The sequence below is a fragment of the Porites lutea genome, chromosome 9, assembly GCF_958299795.1.
Source record: "Porites lutea chromosome 9, jaPorLute2.1, whole genome shotgun sequence".
In the NCBI taxonomy this organism is placed as follows: Eukaryota; Metazoa; Cnidaria; class Anthozoa; order Scleractinia; family Poritidae; genus Porites; species Porites lutea.
This window is the reverse complement of record NC_133209.1, coordinates 24,994,251-25,011,081: the sequence shown is the minus strand read 5'-3', so window position 1 is coordinate 25,011,081 and position 16,831 is coordinate 24,994,251. Positions and strand designations below refer to the sequence as shown.

The 16,831-nt window shown below is 39.9% G+C and overlaps 1 protein-coding gene across 1 annotated transcript in view; it reads right to left on the bottom strand.

Moving 5' to 3' along the window:
* Nucleotides 1-1,009: 1,009 nt before the first annotated feature.
* The window catches only part of LOC140949098 (uncharacterized), a 33,790-nt gene continuing 17,968 nt past the window's right edge, over nucleotides 1,010-16,831 (bottom strand). Inside the window, exon 8 of the mRNA XM_073398338.1 lies at nucleotides 1,010-1,152. Within this exon, the coding sequence (XP_073254439.1) occupies nucleotides 1,138-1,152 (15 nt within the window). The 3' untranslated portion in view covers nucleotides 1,010-1,137. The remainder of the gene's footprint in view (nucleotides 1,153-16,831) is intronic.

The window sequence follows — 16,831 nt, the reverse complement described above, 5'->3', positions numbered from 1 at the left end:
GAGTTTGGAACACCTGAGATTTAACCCATGTATTCAGCTGATTTATCAAATGTAATGTATTTATTATCCAGCTGTGAGCTGCAATGGGTAGCTATTAGAATGTGTCACCACAGCTAAGATACTGTGGGTCCACAGGGACAAACATATCATCTAACATGGGCTGACCACGTGACTACATTTCTTTTGGCCTGTTATGCAGCATTGGCGGTTCTCAGGAAATTGCCCAACCTCGCAAGCGGTTAGTGATGTAAAAACTGGACTAGGGCTGCGTCGCCGGTTTTCTATCCCCTTCCAAAATGCAAAACGGCTACTCTCAGACAATTTGCACCCTGTTTAGAGTGAAAAGCGCGCAAATTTAAAATGGATCAGGGGCATAGCCAGGAGTTTTCCAGGCCGGATACGTTCAAATTTCCAAATTCCTTTCCTCCCAACCCTTTTGAGACCCCAATTTTTTTCTGCTTCTTTCATTAAAGGTGACGCTGGGTTGTAGGCCTAAGCGTTTTTTACTGTATATGAATTGCAGTAAGTTGTACAATTCTTGCGCTTTTTTTGGTTCATCAACTGAAGAACCTCAATCGCTCATTATTAGCTTTTGTTGACCATGTTCTATTTGACGTTTGCCTAATTTTTGCCCGATTTAGTCAGGAGCCGATCGGCTCCTGATTTAGTCCACTGCGAAGACAGGCCGAAGTGAAAACAACGATTTCTCCATTTATACCATCCCAGCTTGTTTTCTGCGCGTTATTATTTCAACGTTTGGGGTTGAAATAAGCAGAGTTAAGTGAATAGAGGAAAACTGTGCTTTTTTAATCATTATCTTTTATATATTTGCTTTTCTTTATTATTATGATTTTTATTTTTTATTGTACTGTATTTTATGTTTTTACCCTCGACGTTTTCAGGTACGCACGTGCGTACCGTGCGTACAGGTAGCTACGCCATTGTGGATGAGTTTAATTCGCTTACAAGTGACACGTTGATAAGCCAACAACAGAGGTTAGAGACATAATTATGGTATTTTCAATGCCTTTTATTTCTATTCTGTTTACTACATGCTCCAATTTATCTTAAGTTCTTTAAGTTGCTCATCATATGTTTTGAAGATCCAGGCTTTCCTTGTCTCTAATGGGACTTTCTCTAGACCCTGGGTTTCTAAGAATAAATAATTAGAAACATTACTTTATCTAAACTCTCTTTGATGCACGTAAAGATGGTCAATTCGGTAAAATTCAAAGTCAGATAATTTTTTAAAATCTACGATTACTCGCTCAGGGTCAATAATTACCTCTGCGTTAATAATACATACAAAGTGGGATTTAATCGGCCAGATGAGTGTAACCACTGACCGACGTGTGACTTACCTAGTCCGGGGAAGGGGGGGGAGGGGGGAGGGGAAAGGGGAAACTGCCATACACGGCCTACATATATATCCATTGCTGTTAAGGGTATGGTTTTCAGAAAGTTTAATTCGCATCAAGGGGCATAGAAATGACAAAATTTGGTTGACTATAATTGACAAATTTGAATCTACTCTCAACTCAGCGTATCACAGCAACAAAAATAGTCACCCTCGTATTAGTTTCTTGAAAAAAGCGCAGGTTCAGTGTTAAGTATGGGGTGGCAACTTAAGAACTAGATTTGCGCTATGGGCTAAAGTTTCTCGACTCCAAGCGTCACACCCGGCCCACCCAAAGAATCCACCCCTCACCCCAGCCCGGTTCTGTACTGTTTCATTTTCAGAGCCAAAGTTTTGTTGTCAGTTTTGTTGAGTTCGTCCATAAGTCGTTTGTCAGGTGCGTTTAACCGCAAAACTGACGACAAAGTTCCAAGAAATTTCCTTTAAGACACTTGCTTAAGCAAGTTACCTAGTAAGAAAGCTTTTGATTCGTGCATGTATGTTATTCCACCTGCTTATGATAATGATAATGATGATGATAATGGTTATGATAATGACAATAAACATTAATAGGACTAAGTAAATATTGTAGAAGCCATCCAGGACCCGCAATTCTAGGACTATTTCTATGCTAGATTATAAGAAAATCACAAATAAAACTTGTTTATCATAGAAGGTATCTTGACTGATCCCCATTGGTATTATTGGCCTTGCATGCTTTTCTCCTCCCTCTTTTCCTCCTTAGTTCTCGTTTAGAGCAAAATGTTTGCTCAGGGGAGGGGTAGATGGGCAGATTCCAAGAAACCTAAAGGGATCTCGCTAATCTTCCCTAATCGCTTATGTGACTATGTGACTTCACAAGGACATCGTCACACACCAAGTGGGTCGAGAAATGTGTTATCGGAAAAAATGTCCCACCTCCCCCATGCCAGACAACTAAGTTAGCACGTACTATAACTTCTTTAGCCCTGTGCGAATAAAGATTATTAAAAGAAAACATGCTCCGAGCTGTGCAATTGCTGATGAAAAATGATAGTTGTCATACAATTAAATTATAATTAAGGTGAAAGCTTTCCCCGAATTCCTGTCAGGCTCAACAAAATAAGCCATAAATCTGGAGTTTTATACCAAGAACTTTTTCGCACCGCAGAAAGCGGACGTGGGTTATTTAATATAGTTTGTTTTCACAATCCTATGGAAATGACGTCTTCATTTACCCCACTTGTGTCTTATTTTTATATTTATTTAAGTACTTATTTATTTATTTGTTTATTTATTGAGATCGACCTTCGACTTTGTTTACACGTACCTTTGTAATCCACCAAATATAACCAACGTTACTTGAAGTCAAACCAAAGGTGGTTACTCTCTTCGGACTCCACCCTCCACTTGACTCTATCTGAGGTTGTATCTGTCTGTTGCACCACTTGTTACCCGACGAGTCACAGCCCCATTTACTGCGGATCCTGTAAAGATATTATCTAAGTCTATAAAAAAAAGTCAGCCAATATTATATTAGGACCCTAAAAAGGTCCCTGTGTCTATACTAACACTTTCTAGAACATGTGAGTATATAGTTGATAGACAGGGCCATAGGAGAGAAAGAGTTGAGGAATAAGAAAGGACAATGGATGTATAAATTAAGAACGCTCGCCAGGCCTCGGGACTTCGTGAAGATGATGGTTTTTATGGCCAGAACAGAAAGACCGGTGTGGGCGTGCGCAAGGGATGACGCAACATTTTCGTTAAGCTGTTTAAAATAGCAGTCATTTTAGTTGTGTTACTCGTGCCTTGCCTTGGAAATTTAGCAATTTAAAAAGTGATGTACGTTTCAGATACGTTAACAGCAAGTAAGTCACCCTGAAGAAGATCACCGAATGTGATCTAAATATAGGTGAATAAAAAAAAGCGGCGTGATTGTAACTGATTTATATTTGTGTTTGTGAGGACGGGAGAGAGAGATGCTTGTGAAAATTTCCCGGACTTAGTTACCTCTTTTGATGATTGCCGTAGATTTCCCAAAGATCTGCGTCGCCCTCAACTGTCAGCCTGCTTCTGCCCCTGGATAATGTGTCAAACGACAGGTACTGACCATAGTGGTCGTGCTTACGACCTCCGTAGGTGTTGACAACTGTATAGAGGTGGTTACCATGGGGGATGAGTTTCCAAAAGCAGCCTTCATTATAGGGACTGATGTAAGGATGATTTTCCACCATTAACCTGCCATGACTTCTAAGCCAAGTGATCGGCAACTCCCTTTTACCATAAATGACTGGCGTTAGACACCATATTCCTGCCATGGAACGATCGTAATCTGGTATTTTCAACACAGCGGTCATATAGGCATCTGTTACTGGGTTCACATCTGGGTCAAAGTAATTCACCGCCATCTTATTATGACTCTTATCGAAACGACCAGCACGAAGAAATTGAATGAGATTCTTTTGCTGATTGCGTAGATCGATATGAGCGGCAAGCAAGGATTGTCGGTTGGGTTCAAGCTCGTCTGGCAACAAAGTGGCCACCTCCTGCATAATCACGTCCTTCAGAACCGCCATCTTTGCATACAGCTCGATGTATCTCAATGTCTTTTTTGCCTCGTTTCTCTTATTGGCCCTAAGAAGTCGGTCTATCTCACTTGACAATGTTCCCATAAATTTAAGGCCAAGATACAGTGGCACGTTCCTCTCAAGTGACGCTGCTTGGGCTTCGGTTAGCTTATTGCCTAACTGAGCAAGCCTATCCACGTATGCCTTCGAAACGTCGAATGTTTGAGCGATACCTCGAGCCTGATTACTGAGGTCCTGCTCGTAAAACTGAGCCAATGCCTCGTCTATTTCTTCTCTTACGATTTGCCCGAGAGATTTCTTTTTCTTTCCTCCTATTCCAAAAAGACTCAGAAACCCAGAGACGAAGCTCAAAGCTACGGCAACAATTTGTCCAGTGGGACCAGCAAGTGCTGCAAACTGTCCGACCATATTGAGTGCTCCCTGTACTGCACCTATGGGATCGTCTCCTGCTTTAGCAAACTTGTCAATGTTTGAGGCAGCGGATTGAAGGGTCTGCGTCATAGTCGCTCTGTCTCCGAACGAAAGCGTATTCCATTTTCCCTTTAACTCAGTCAGACCTTTCTTGGCGCCAGTGGCTTTTGATCCCAATGTCCCAAAGGCATTTTTCAGTTTTTCCAAAGGGCCACTTGGAACTAGAGGGCAGTAACAGAAAATAGCTGTAGTGGTCATAATGGTTAAGATAAGTAACTGTAAGAATCTTTTGGTGATTTGAGAGATCAAAATGGGAGTGAGGGATACAAACAGACAGTCCTGAAAAACACGTGATAGAGAGCATTGAACGAAAAAGAAAAAGAGGGACAAAGCACTTAACAAGCACTTCGCGGATACTCATAGTTGACTATCGCATCGCCGACATCCCGATAATGCGAACACCAACGAAACTTCGACGAAAATAAACTGTCACCAATATATATCACGAACTCTGGTTTAATCATAATTAAGGACACCTACTCAGGTGTCTACTATATGTCTACCACTAATAAGTGGCATCGAGTTTTGCAATTTTGATATAAAATTTCAAATAAAATTCTTGGAATTTGGCATGTTCAAGACCGTCCTCATAGAGTGTGACATCAAGACCTTAAAGAAGAGTGTGGATGGGGTGGGGAGGGTGGGTGGGGAAAGGGTCATGTGTCAGTTGTCAGTTAAATCTTAGGCCATTTGTTAGTTGTCAGTTCGAATCCCATCTAGATCCTCTTAAAGTATAAGAAAGTTTTTACAGTGCAGCCATACTCTCGTCCAACTGTGTGTCTGTCGGGCTTCCCGACGTGTGTTCTTCTCCGTCCATTGAATCACTTTCCTTTTTTTTCAATATAGCTTTTGCCTAAAAAAAAAAAAAAATCAGGGAAATATGTCAAGGGATATGTCAATTTAATAAATGTGGTAAGAGAAGTTTTTCTTTTCATTAATTAGATATGTAGGCGCAATTGGTTCTTTCCAAAGGTTCCTACTAACTATGTGAAATAATTCTTTACAAATTTGAGTTGAATATAAAGTTAGCGTTGTGTATTTCATAAATGAGAGAGGAATTGTCAAGTATTTGCTATAAGATCAGCCATTTGAGTCTCATTTAGTTTTTTTACAAGCCAATGAACTATTAGAAATGAAAATATTCAGAGCACATGTAATTGCATAGGTTGTCTATCTCATATGGCATGTAGCAACCTCTCTCACTGGGTGTTTTCGTAGCTACTACGAATGGCAAAATATTTCCAAACCTTTTTCAAGACTTTCTCCATCCATCCTGGTTTGCCTTCGGTTCTTATTAATTCGGTGTCTCCCTTATCATATGTTTTGGCTGCTTCGCCTTCGCTTTTCTCATCAGCGTTATCACCCTCCGAGTCTGGCTTTGCCTCTGGCTTTGTCCCAGGTTTTTCCTAAGAACGGAGCCAAAAAGTATTGAAATCATTGTACAGCTGAAAATTAGGTGACACCAACCACTACAATTATTTGATTGGCTTCCTTACTAAAGGTTCTCAATGGGGTTAACCATCAGCCGTCAAACGGTCTAAAATTTCACCGTCAACGGTCAAAAAATGATATTTGATATAACAAATATATCACCTTTATCACAACTGGCTTGCTGAAGTTTCCGCTTTCAAGTTCGTCCTGGAAATCGTCATCACTAACACTGCTGCTGTCAGATTCTACTGTCTAGTTGGAAGTTTAGTCGCATCAAAATAAAACAGGATCATCATTAATGAAATATTAAATAACCTTTTTGGAAAATAGCGGGAGTAAATGACGGGAGTTGACATTAACAGAACGTACGTTTCTTGGTATATCTTAAATAACCAGCCGACCCCCCTTAGGAGGGGATGCAACCTGTTGCAAAAACACTTGAGAAACTTTGCCTTATTTTGTACTTGCTAATGCCCCGACCCCTCCTCGCTTTGTAAAGGCTGACAGAAATACGAGACCATGGTCAAAACTTGAAGGAACAACTTTGAGTAGGGGTGAGGAATTGGGTGAGTGTTAACAGAGACGTGTGATTAGCCGCAAAAACGTGAAAAATAACGAATATAGTCAAAGGTACTTTTATGTATGGAAGAGATATATGAGCGCCCAAGGGAACGTGAACACACTACCTCTTCAAAGCTCTCGTTGTCGTCAAAAGTTTCCTCTGCGACTGCAAGTCGTTTTGCCTTTGTTGTGCTTTCTCCTGAAACATTAAATTACGTGTTTAAATTAGTAGAAGAGGTTAAAAATACTCTAAACCTTCACCATTAAATGTGGTTGTAACAACAAACCTTGGCATTCTACTTGTGAAGCCAGAAGAAACGACAGCAAAACAAATGCAATATTCATTGCTTCGAGATCACTTCAAAGACAAAATGAGGTTTTTCCTGACCAATAACTGCAACGTAAAGATGCAAGTGTTAGAAGCGAATTTATGATCTGGATAGTGAAAGCAGTTAAAGCAAGTTACTGTCAAATAGGTTTCCGTTTCTGTACGTTTTGGGTGCCTCGCAATATTGTCCAGTTTGTCATTGGTAAACTTTGGGTCAGAGATCTGCTTAAAAGGGTTTGTTTTGAAAACTGTCATTTTTTTCCAAAACACAAGGGTTAACGTTACGCTTAGTTTACATAAGCACTGTAGTGGTCGAGCACAAGTAGTTTTTTTTTCCGTTCTCTTTTACCCCCCAAAAAGCTGTACTTTATATCTTTAAAGATTGTAATTATATCTTATATCAAAAGAAGAAAGAGACAACCTTCACAAAGAAAAAAAGCGATACCTAGAATAGACATGCACTACATTTACATTTACCGCGTACAGTCTACCCCTCACATTTCGGAATTGGCTACTAAGAACATAAAATCACTGATTTCAAGGGCAATGAAGGTAAAAGTGATCTCAACTCTGGCTTGAAGCACAAACCAAACAAAGGCACTGATTCGTCCAACGAATGCCTCATACCAACCTTATTAGCACTTCTCCAGAACTTCGAGATCTGATCCTTTTGTCTTGACGTTCATCTAGTCATGGAGAAATTCATCCTTGTAAATTGATTATATTGATTATTAGGAATTCGTGCCTCCCGCTGATTGGCTCTTTTTAGAACAGGCGGTTACCAGGTGTGACAAACCATTTGAATAGGCCAACATGTTAAGTTGACCTCATTATGACATTTCCAAAGAGTTACTATCACCGGACAAGTTAACAAAATTAACAGGCGCATGTAATTAAAGCTTCTTCAATTTCTTTTTAAAAAAGGAACACTTTCTGTAATGTTCTGCTGTTGACTCCGGATAGGACTGTCATTAAAGTTGTAATTCAAAATCGGTAAAAATATATATAAAAAATGAGAGACTTTTACCTATGACTTTCCAAATGATCCTCTATGTTAAGCAAAACCAGGTTTACGCTAACATTTTTCAGAATTCCTTGAAAATTGCCCTTAGTATTTGCAAAAATAACTTCAACTGTCTGAACTGTTTTCATCTCGTCTTTTTTTTAAAAAGCCATATTTACAGGTTGATAATTACTTGTGCCTGTTAAAGGGGAACTGGAAATGTCAAAGGCAACTCACTGAAACCTGTGGATCTATTTAAATGGTTCGTCACATCTTATATTACTGCTTCTACCAGTTTTTCAGTGATGGTATTTGAAATTTGAATCCTTTTTAATAAAAACAGCAAAAAAAGCATAAAGTTTTGTTGCTTAATGAATCGAGAAAGTACTGGAATTAATTGTGAAAAGAGGATTTATTGTATTCAGGCATTTTGCTTTCGCTGATAAAAATATGAAAAGCCAATGTAGAAATCAATTATCCCTTAGTCTTAACTTCTTTTAGCCGTAAACAACCTGTTGATTTATTGAGCGTAAACTTATTTGTCAAGTCATAATTGTATTTAGTCTTCAAGCCGTAATCAACCTGTAATATAAAAAGCCGTTATCCACCTGTGTAGCTTTTGGAAGTAATTAATGTTTCAAAGCAAGCTTAGGTTTCCACCAATAGTCTTGTAGAAATGATTGTTTGCTTTGTAATTAGACTCGTTGAGTTGTGATGTAATCTGTATCGCTTCGCTAGCTTATGCTGATACGAGTGCTTTGTAGGAGCGTCCTGGTTACGTCCAGGTTACATCTTCGTTGCATCTAGTCTTGGTTACATTTTGATTGGTTATGTTTTGACTGTACCCGCGGTATAGTCTTGGATTAAAGAGGGGGTAAAGGAGGGGGTGGGGGGGTCCTAAGCACGAATCACGAAAATTAAAATTAGAAATAACGCATCATGGGGATTAAAATTCCGTTTTCACGTTTCACGGAAATTTCCTAAGTAAAAGGACAGTCAGTGCATGGCTCGACCTGTTCAGGATGCTGGTGTCTTCCGCTTTTTGTGCCTCCCGCACAACTAAAACAGAGAAGTGACGGAAGTCAGGTAAACATACTCCTTCTAATGACATGGTAAACATTACTCATTCCAATTTAAAAACTAGTCCCTCTAATTTAACAAGTGCCGGCCATTGCAACCAAGATCGCTACTAAAACCCCAGATGTGTTAGCTCCACGAAAATAAGAGTTTAATTATGATTGCTTGAAAAAAAAAACTGACTCAGCAGCTCACGGAAATCGTTTCCCAGTTCGAGATCACAGGCGCTCTTTTCTCGGCGGGTGAAACAAGAGCCAAAAATGTTGTCTGCTCTCGCAGCTAATTAGCATAACTATGGCAAAAAAAGAGTTTTTCGAGAAAAAAGACACACTTTCCAACTAATTAAACAGCTTTTTTGTTTTTTACACATCCGCAAAAGCCAAAATTTGGACTTTTTTTGGCGAATCTATTTCGATCTTTCTCTCTCGCTCTCTTTTTTTCGTTCTTTATTGGCGTCTTTTTTGCCCACTTTATCGTCTTTCATTTGCATGGAATTGTGGCTGGCTAACTTTTTAGGAAAGGAACAAATTTAATTTTCAAGGAGTAGTGTGTAAACAGCGAAATTGGCAGTGGAATTTTCCCCAAAATTTTACCATTTGTTGTGAGTGTAACTCTGTAAGGGTTAGTCAGAATATCCCAAAACGAGGTATCGCTGGAAAGATCTATCTTTGCTGACGTTGTTGCTTGACCAATTTATTAACATCAACTGAAAGCTAAATGGGTCAGGGGAAAATTGTATACATGGTACCATATGGGGACGTATACGACCCTAGTCTACCCTGCTGCTGCCATGAAACGTTCACCATAACCGGTGTTAAGATAAAAGCGTTGAAAAAATTGAAAATGGCTTAGAACACGGTTTTGTCAACCACTGGCGAAAATTCGTTTAAATAACCGGCCTTTGAATTTTTAAAGACCTTTTAGAAAAGTTCATTTGAAGGTCCACTGGCTTCCCTGTAGAATTTATCTTCAGTTGAGACTACCTCACGAAAAAATTAGTTGAAAATCACGAATATCAGGTAAAATATTTTAAAGTTCAAGTATCACGACAAGTAAACCAGTACCAGTTCACGGGTTTTAATTTCGTATTTTCACCTTTCAGGAAAGTTAAAACACTTAATCACGTATCACACAACAACCCCTTTAACCCCCTCATTAAACATCTACATTGGAGCTAAGTTCTGTTGTGATCATTGTCTCAAGGGTATTCAGCAGGTGTAAGAGATTCCGTGCCTTCCCACAGCCAGCGAGTGTCCCCAGCAAAAGGCCTTTCCCACAGAGTTTTAGAAATTTTCCCCGTCCGTCGATTTACCCTTTCGTGAAGGCAAAACCTGTTTCCACACTGGCGTTAAAGTGAAAAAGCGTGTTTTCACACTGGTCGAGAAGAGTGGCAATTATGCAAGGAATACCAGAAGCAAAGAAACTTCACAGAACAGGATGTGTTTAACTTAATGCCGGAATTTTTCACAAAGAGAAAAGAACCTTTCAACCTAAGGAGCCGGAGTAAGAACCAAAGTTGTACTGCGAAGTCGAAAGTAGACGCCTGCGTCGAGTGGGATTTGCCTTTCGTCGAATAAAAAATAGCCCCAGAATTGAGGCGTGGACCAGTTGCTAAAGAAGGAACTAGTTCGGAACTGTTGCAACCTTCTCGCAAAAACTCTGTAGGGTCAGTAACAAGACCACCTTGGAACCCGTGGATATTAGTGTAGATTCCGATAGCGACGACAGTCTTAGTGCTTTGGACCCACGGCGCCTCAGAGCTCTCGTCAGTAGAACCTGAGGAAGAACTGTATTCAGAAAACGAGAGGGAAAAAGAAAAAGAAAAGGAAAAAGAGAACTGTGCGGATAACATTTTTGCAACAGGTAGTCAACAGGTACCCTCGAGTACGTCACCTGTTACTGGTAATATATCACCTCCTGGTAGTACATTACCCTCCACGACCGCACCGCTTGATCCTACATTTATAGAACAACCAGAGGTGATAAATACTACACCAATTGTTATCAATTATACTGCTGGTGGACAACAGTTACCGACTATCGATTCACCTGCTGATATTTATAAACTTTTCTCACGTAGTGAAGGCGGATTAGGAGTTACCGCCGCTAGACATAGTGAACCGTCCTCAGACTCTGATCCTACCGACGATTCAAGTTCAACCAGTATGGGAGGAGAATACATTCGTGCACTAACTGAACTAACTCAAAAGCTCCTAAATAAAGACGTAAACATAAACAAATTCCATGGATATGAAAATGAGGACATAAATCGATGGTTTGAGAAATTGGAACTAATTCTGGACTCTAAAGGAATCAGGATGGATGTCCCTGCTGCAATAACACAGCTTATTAACAATCTTGCTGGACCAGTGGAAACGTTTATGTTTGAATTGCCACCAGACGAGCGTGGAGACTATGACACTTTAAAACAAGCCCTGGTGAAACGTTACTCTACCAAAGACCGCGCATGGGTTAAACGACGTCGTTTAGTTGCTCGCCGTCAAGGCCCAAATGAATTACTATCAGATTATATCAATGATATGCATGAACTTTTTAGCGGACTCAATATGGCCGAAGTGGACAAAGTGACATATTTCACATAAGGATTATTGCAACCTTTAAAGACCAAAGTCCTAGAGCGAATGCCGGAAACACTCATGCAAGCAGAAGGATTGGCTAGAACAGTAGACTCAATATCGCAGCAAGAAACTAGCACCAAAGAAAGCAGCCAAATTGAACGCCTAATTGAAGCAATTACCCGCAGTCAACACGTACCCGCACAAGCAACAGGTCCTAACGCTTCACTTAATACTTCACCACAACAGTCACTTCAAGCACAAATAGAAACATTAACACAGAAGCTAAGTGAACTTACATCTACAGTTGCCAAGACGGATAAAGTTACCGCTTATTCAGAGCCCCAACTGGGTTGCCAGAGTAAGATTGACGAATGAACGGAACTTGTGAAGCGTATGGGAGATCAAATGAACAGTTTGGAAAAACGGATGGACGCACGCATCACTGGTCTCGCACAACGTCAGCGAGAGACTTGTAACACTAGGGAGCGATCAAGAGATGGCCGACCCTATTGTTATGTATGTGGTTTGCCTGGCCATTATCAAAACAGTTGTCCACGACGGAACAACCGTGAACACGACCGAACGTTAGTGCCCAGGTACGCGCTCCCTGCTCCTGATAGCTATACACAATATTCAAGTGGCCCTCAAGCAGGACAGCGAGCCTTACCACCGCCGCCACATCAGAGCCGAATAGCTGCCTTTCAGGACAGTACTCCAACCCCTTCCAGCCATCCGGAGTTGCCTATAAACGACCCTCCCAAATATGACTCCGTTGATTGGGCTTATTATTATGATGATGTCCTACCGGAAGCCACAACGACCAATTACCAAGACTTTAACGATGATGACTTCGATGGCGACTGGGATATTATTACGATTATGAACCAGAAACCGAGGCGAGCAATAATGTGACGAGTTAGATGGAGTATATGAAGAAACACAGCCAACAAGTGTCTCTACCTTGGTCGAGAATTTACACAGTACAGTAACCGCTGACCAGTTGTTGTTGCAATATTTCGGCTAGTTCGGTTTATGCCGCGGTTCAGGCCCAAAAAAACAAATACAAAATTTCCCAAAAACCAGAAAATCAAATATAAAACTTCAACATTAATATCAAACGTAGGTTTTAGAAAGTTTAATTCGCTGTGCATTTTCTTAATTTTTATTTTTCGTATATTTTTTTTATTGTTTTCCTTTTCCTCTACTCAGCTGAGGACAGCTGAAACTTAAGGTGGGGGAATGTGAAGACGGGATTTATTGTATGCAGGTATTTTGATTTCGCTGATAAAAACATGAAAAGCCAATGTAGAAATCAATTATCCCTTAGTCTTAACTTCTTTTAGCCGTAAACAACCTGTTGATTTATTGAGCGTAAACTTATTTGTCAATTCATAATTGTATTTAGTCTTCAAGCCGTAATCAACCTGTAAAGAGCCGTTATCCACCTGTGTAGCTTTTGGAAGTAATTAATGTTTCAAAGCAAGCTTAGGTTTCCACCAATAGTCTTGTAGAAATGATTGTTGTGCTCTGTAATAAGACTCGTTGAGTTGTGATGTAATCTGTATCGCTTCGCTAGCTTGGGCTTAAATACGAGTGCTTTGTAGGAGCTTCTTCGGTTACTTCCTGGTTACGTCCTGGTTTTATCTTCGTTGCATCTAGTCTTGGTTACATTTTGTTTAGTTATGTTTTGACTGTACCCGCGGTTTAGTCTTAGATTAAACCTCTACATTGGGGCTCATTGTCTCAAGGGTATTCAGCAGGCGTAAGAGATTCTGTGCCTTCCCGCAGCCGGCGAGTGTCCCCAGGAAAAGGCCTTTCCCAGAGAGTTTTAGAGTTTTTCCCCGTCCGTCGATTTACCCTTTCGTGAAGGCAAAACCTGTTCCCACACTGGTGTTAAAGTGAAAAAGCGTGTTTTCACATAATACAATCAACATTAATAAAAACATTAAATAGAAAACTAAAAGGTAATATCCGTTTTCCTTTGTACATTTGCAGGCATTTTTTGAAAAATGACCTAAAGATTTGAGAATTGTCAAGTTAAAATCCAAGCTGAAAGCCAAACTTAGTTCAATTTATTGTTAAGATGGTGAATTAGATTTGCTTTTCTTTTTTATCTTTTATGAGAAAACAGATCTATCGCCCGAAGGTTTGATTAAATAATTGAAATTTCTGAAGCCAACGATCTCTTAAAAGCTCTTAAACCTTAATTATTTCCTACTCATGGTATAGTACAAGGGCTGGTGAATCGTTAGTAGACTGACATCGGTCGATATAGGCGACCCTGAGGCGATAGCATTTTATTGCCTGCGCTGGTGAATTGATCGACCTTTCCTTCACACTGAAGAAAGGTGTCTAGTAGAGATGCACTTACCTTTCACAGAGAAGTTCGAACATACAATGGCTGTTCTTTTCTTGGCAAAATACCGCGTTTTGAGGATTTCGTACTAACTTCACTTTTTTAAGGAGATGCCTACTGTACTATTATGAGGTATATTTTTCCACTAAGTAAGCAGAAGTCGGCATTTGAGACAGATAAGTTTGTTTCTGTAAAGATTTGTCATTTTCAGTTTTGACGTTTTAGTCACCTTCTTGTTCATCATATCAACTCATAATCAATCAGCGCTGTTATAAGGTTTGATTCGTAAATACATGTAATATAATAGCGCTTGATCATGTATTTTATGGTCTCTATTTCAAAGTGATTAGTCATTGAATAGAAATAAGTTTGATGTTTGCATTCACCTGCTTTCATGACGTTTGCAAGTTCAAACATCTGCTAAACCGTTTTTATCCTTTTTTAATGAAAAGTGCGAGACATCCAAGTCAAAAAAAAAAAGAAAGAATTTTAAAAGATCAAATGTATATAAAGAAAGAGTAGCAGTATGCTTAGGTGGTGCAAAAGTAGTTTCATTTAATTGAGTGCATGGTCATACCTTAAACTAAGAAATGCTCACAGACCACGTTACTGCTATAAAGATGGCAAGTGTATAATGTTTAAGTCAAGACTTGATCGTGCGACTTTGGCTATGATTACAAGAGGCTCCTCAATACCGGAGCAAAAGGCAACTTTAAATAAATCAAATGAGCAGCAGAAAATACAGCAGCAAGTTTCGACCTGCTGTCAGGTCGATGTCAGCGGAGCCTATATTATTGTCTTCCGTTCTTACCGAAAGCCATGAGAATCGAATGAGTAGGTCGATTCCATCTCTATGGCTTTTGCTATGCCTACTTTTTCTTTTGTTTTTTGTCATTTAAGGCTTTTCATGGAAACAGTATTTTAGATGTTGTACTGACATTGTTAGCTTCGTGACAGATACATCCTACGGTTTCTTCAAATTGTACGTGAACCGGCGTCAGCTCGTGGGTAAAAACTCTCACCAAAACAAGCGTTGCTCAAGTAACCCCACAGCAGTTTCAAGTCACGAGAATAGAGGTCCAATCATCATTTTAATGTCGGCTTTGACGGCCGAAAACGTTTTCCGTGACAGTTGAATAGAGTTTTATGGTCAGTCACTTATTCTATAAGTGATGGGAAAAATCATTTTAGCATATTCATTCAAGCTCTTCTTTAATCTTATTTTAAGCAAACATTTTAAATTTCCGTGAAAAAACTAGACTGCGAGCATTCTCTCTTTTTCTTCAGATTTAGTTAGGGGAGTGCACGCGCGCGCGAGCGTTTAGCGATGAAGCCCGAAGCGCGAGAAACAAGGGCGGCAGCTCGAGAAGACCTTCCCGGCTCGCCCCTTTCGTCGCGTGCGTGGTCATTTTCTATTACAAAACGAATGGTATTACGTGATTAAGGTTACATGGAATAAGGCACGAAATTCGTAGTTTCGTCCTACAGCGCATAGCATGCCACATGCTAAAACTGGCGCATTAAATAAAGGTTGCCCGTCTGAATAGTAGAGGCTTCGCCCTTTACCTGTCACCGGGCCTTCAATGGGCTTATACCGCATAGCTTGTAGCTTACAGAAAACACTAGGAATATAGGTAAGTTAGCCTGGGAAAAACCTTGTTCGCGGGCTAGAACTACATTTACCTGGACTTTTGGTTCACATGGGACTCTTCAATATTTTGTGGATTTTTCCGTTCTGTTTACACGGACTTTTGAACGGCTGTGGGTCTATATTTTTGGTAGTTTTGGTAGTTTACTGAAAACGGAACACCTTAACGCACAAATTTTCAACCGGTACCGTCTGAACGTAGCCTAAGGTAACCGCTAAAATAGCTAACTAATGGATTTTACTTTGCATCTTTTTTTGAAAATTTCTGCAGAGAAAGCAAGAATTGGCATTCAATTTCAAGCCCCTCACTGCACGCACCCAGCCCCCCCCCCCCCCCTCCCCCAACCCCTTCAAACTCTGCTGATTACTGAAACGGATGGCTACACAGTTCAAATAGGCGCCGACCTTGCTAATGCATTTTCAAAAAGATTCGTTTTCACCTTAGTAAAAACCAAGCAAATAAAGATATTTCTGATCAAACCATGCACCAGCATTTTTTGCCATGGTTTTCACCTAACTTGTAAACAACAGGTTTCAAAATTCTCCCATGCAGGCTTTTGACTTCATCGCTTTCAAATGTCTCCTTTTTCATCTGTCCGCCATGCAACTGGAGTGTTTTTTAAACAATTCGTTTTTCTAAGACTCCAGTTTTAAAATATCCGTTCTCTTAAGCCGGCTTCGTTTTCATCAGCGTTTTAGAAGGTTTTAGTTTTAACTCGATAAGGGAAAACAGAGCAAAAAATAAGCGTTTTCATTTGAAAACGCGTTATTGTGGTAGGTCATTTAGCCTTTTACTAAAAATAGCTTCGATTTCTTTTAGGGTTTTTCCTATAGTTTCCGGCATAGCCATATAAACAAAGACAAAAACCAAGAATGGAGCATTCTCCAAAGAACCAATACGTTCCCTGAATGGTCATCGACGTCTGCATGATGTTATACGTCTTGGTAACAATAAATAGTGCCATCCAGTTCGCAATGGTTGCCAGACTAGTGCACGTACGGTCCTCGAGCTTGTGTGGGAAATATCTCTGACATGATAAGCTAAGGTACTGGAGCCCAAGCCAAAGCAAAAAACAAGTTGAACAAAACTATACAGACGACAGAAAGCCGTTTTACAAAGCATTGATATTACGAGGAGAAATTTGATGCTTATCACTCTTAAGGCTTAAAGGGTTTCAACGAATGATGTGAATTGTAATAATATAATAATGTATAAAATTAGGAAATAGAATTTTAGGTTGCAGAATTCTGCAGGTGTGATTTAGGTAAGAGGGTCTGTCAGTCAATTTGCTCCCAGAATTACTCAGAATTGTGTGTAAATAAACTTGGTGCTCCAAGGAAACCAGTTTTAATTAAATAACATTTCTTCTATAGCAGATATAGAAAGCTGGGCATCCTTTTGGTAGTGAAC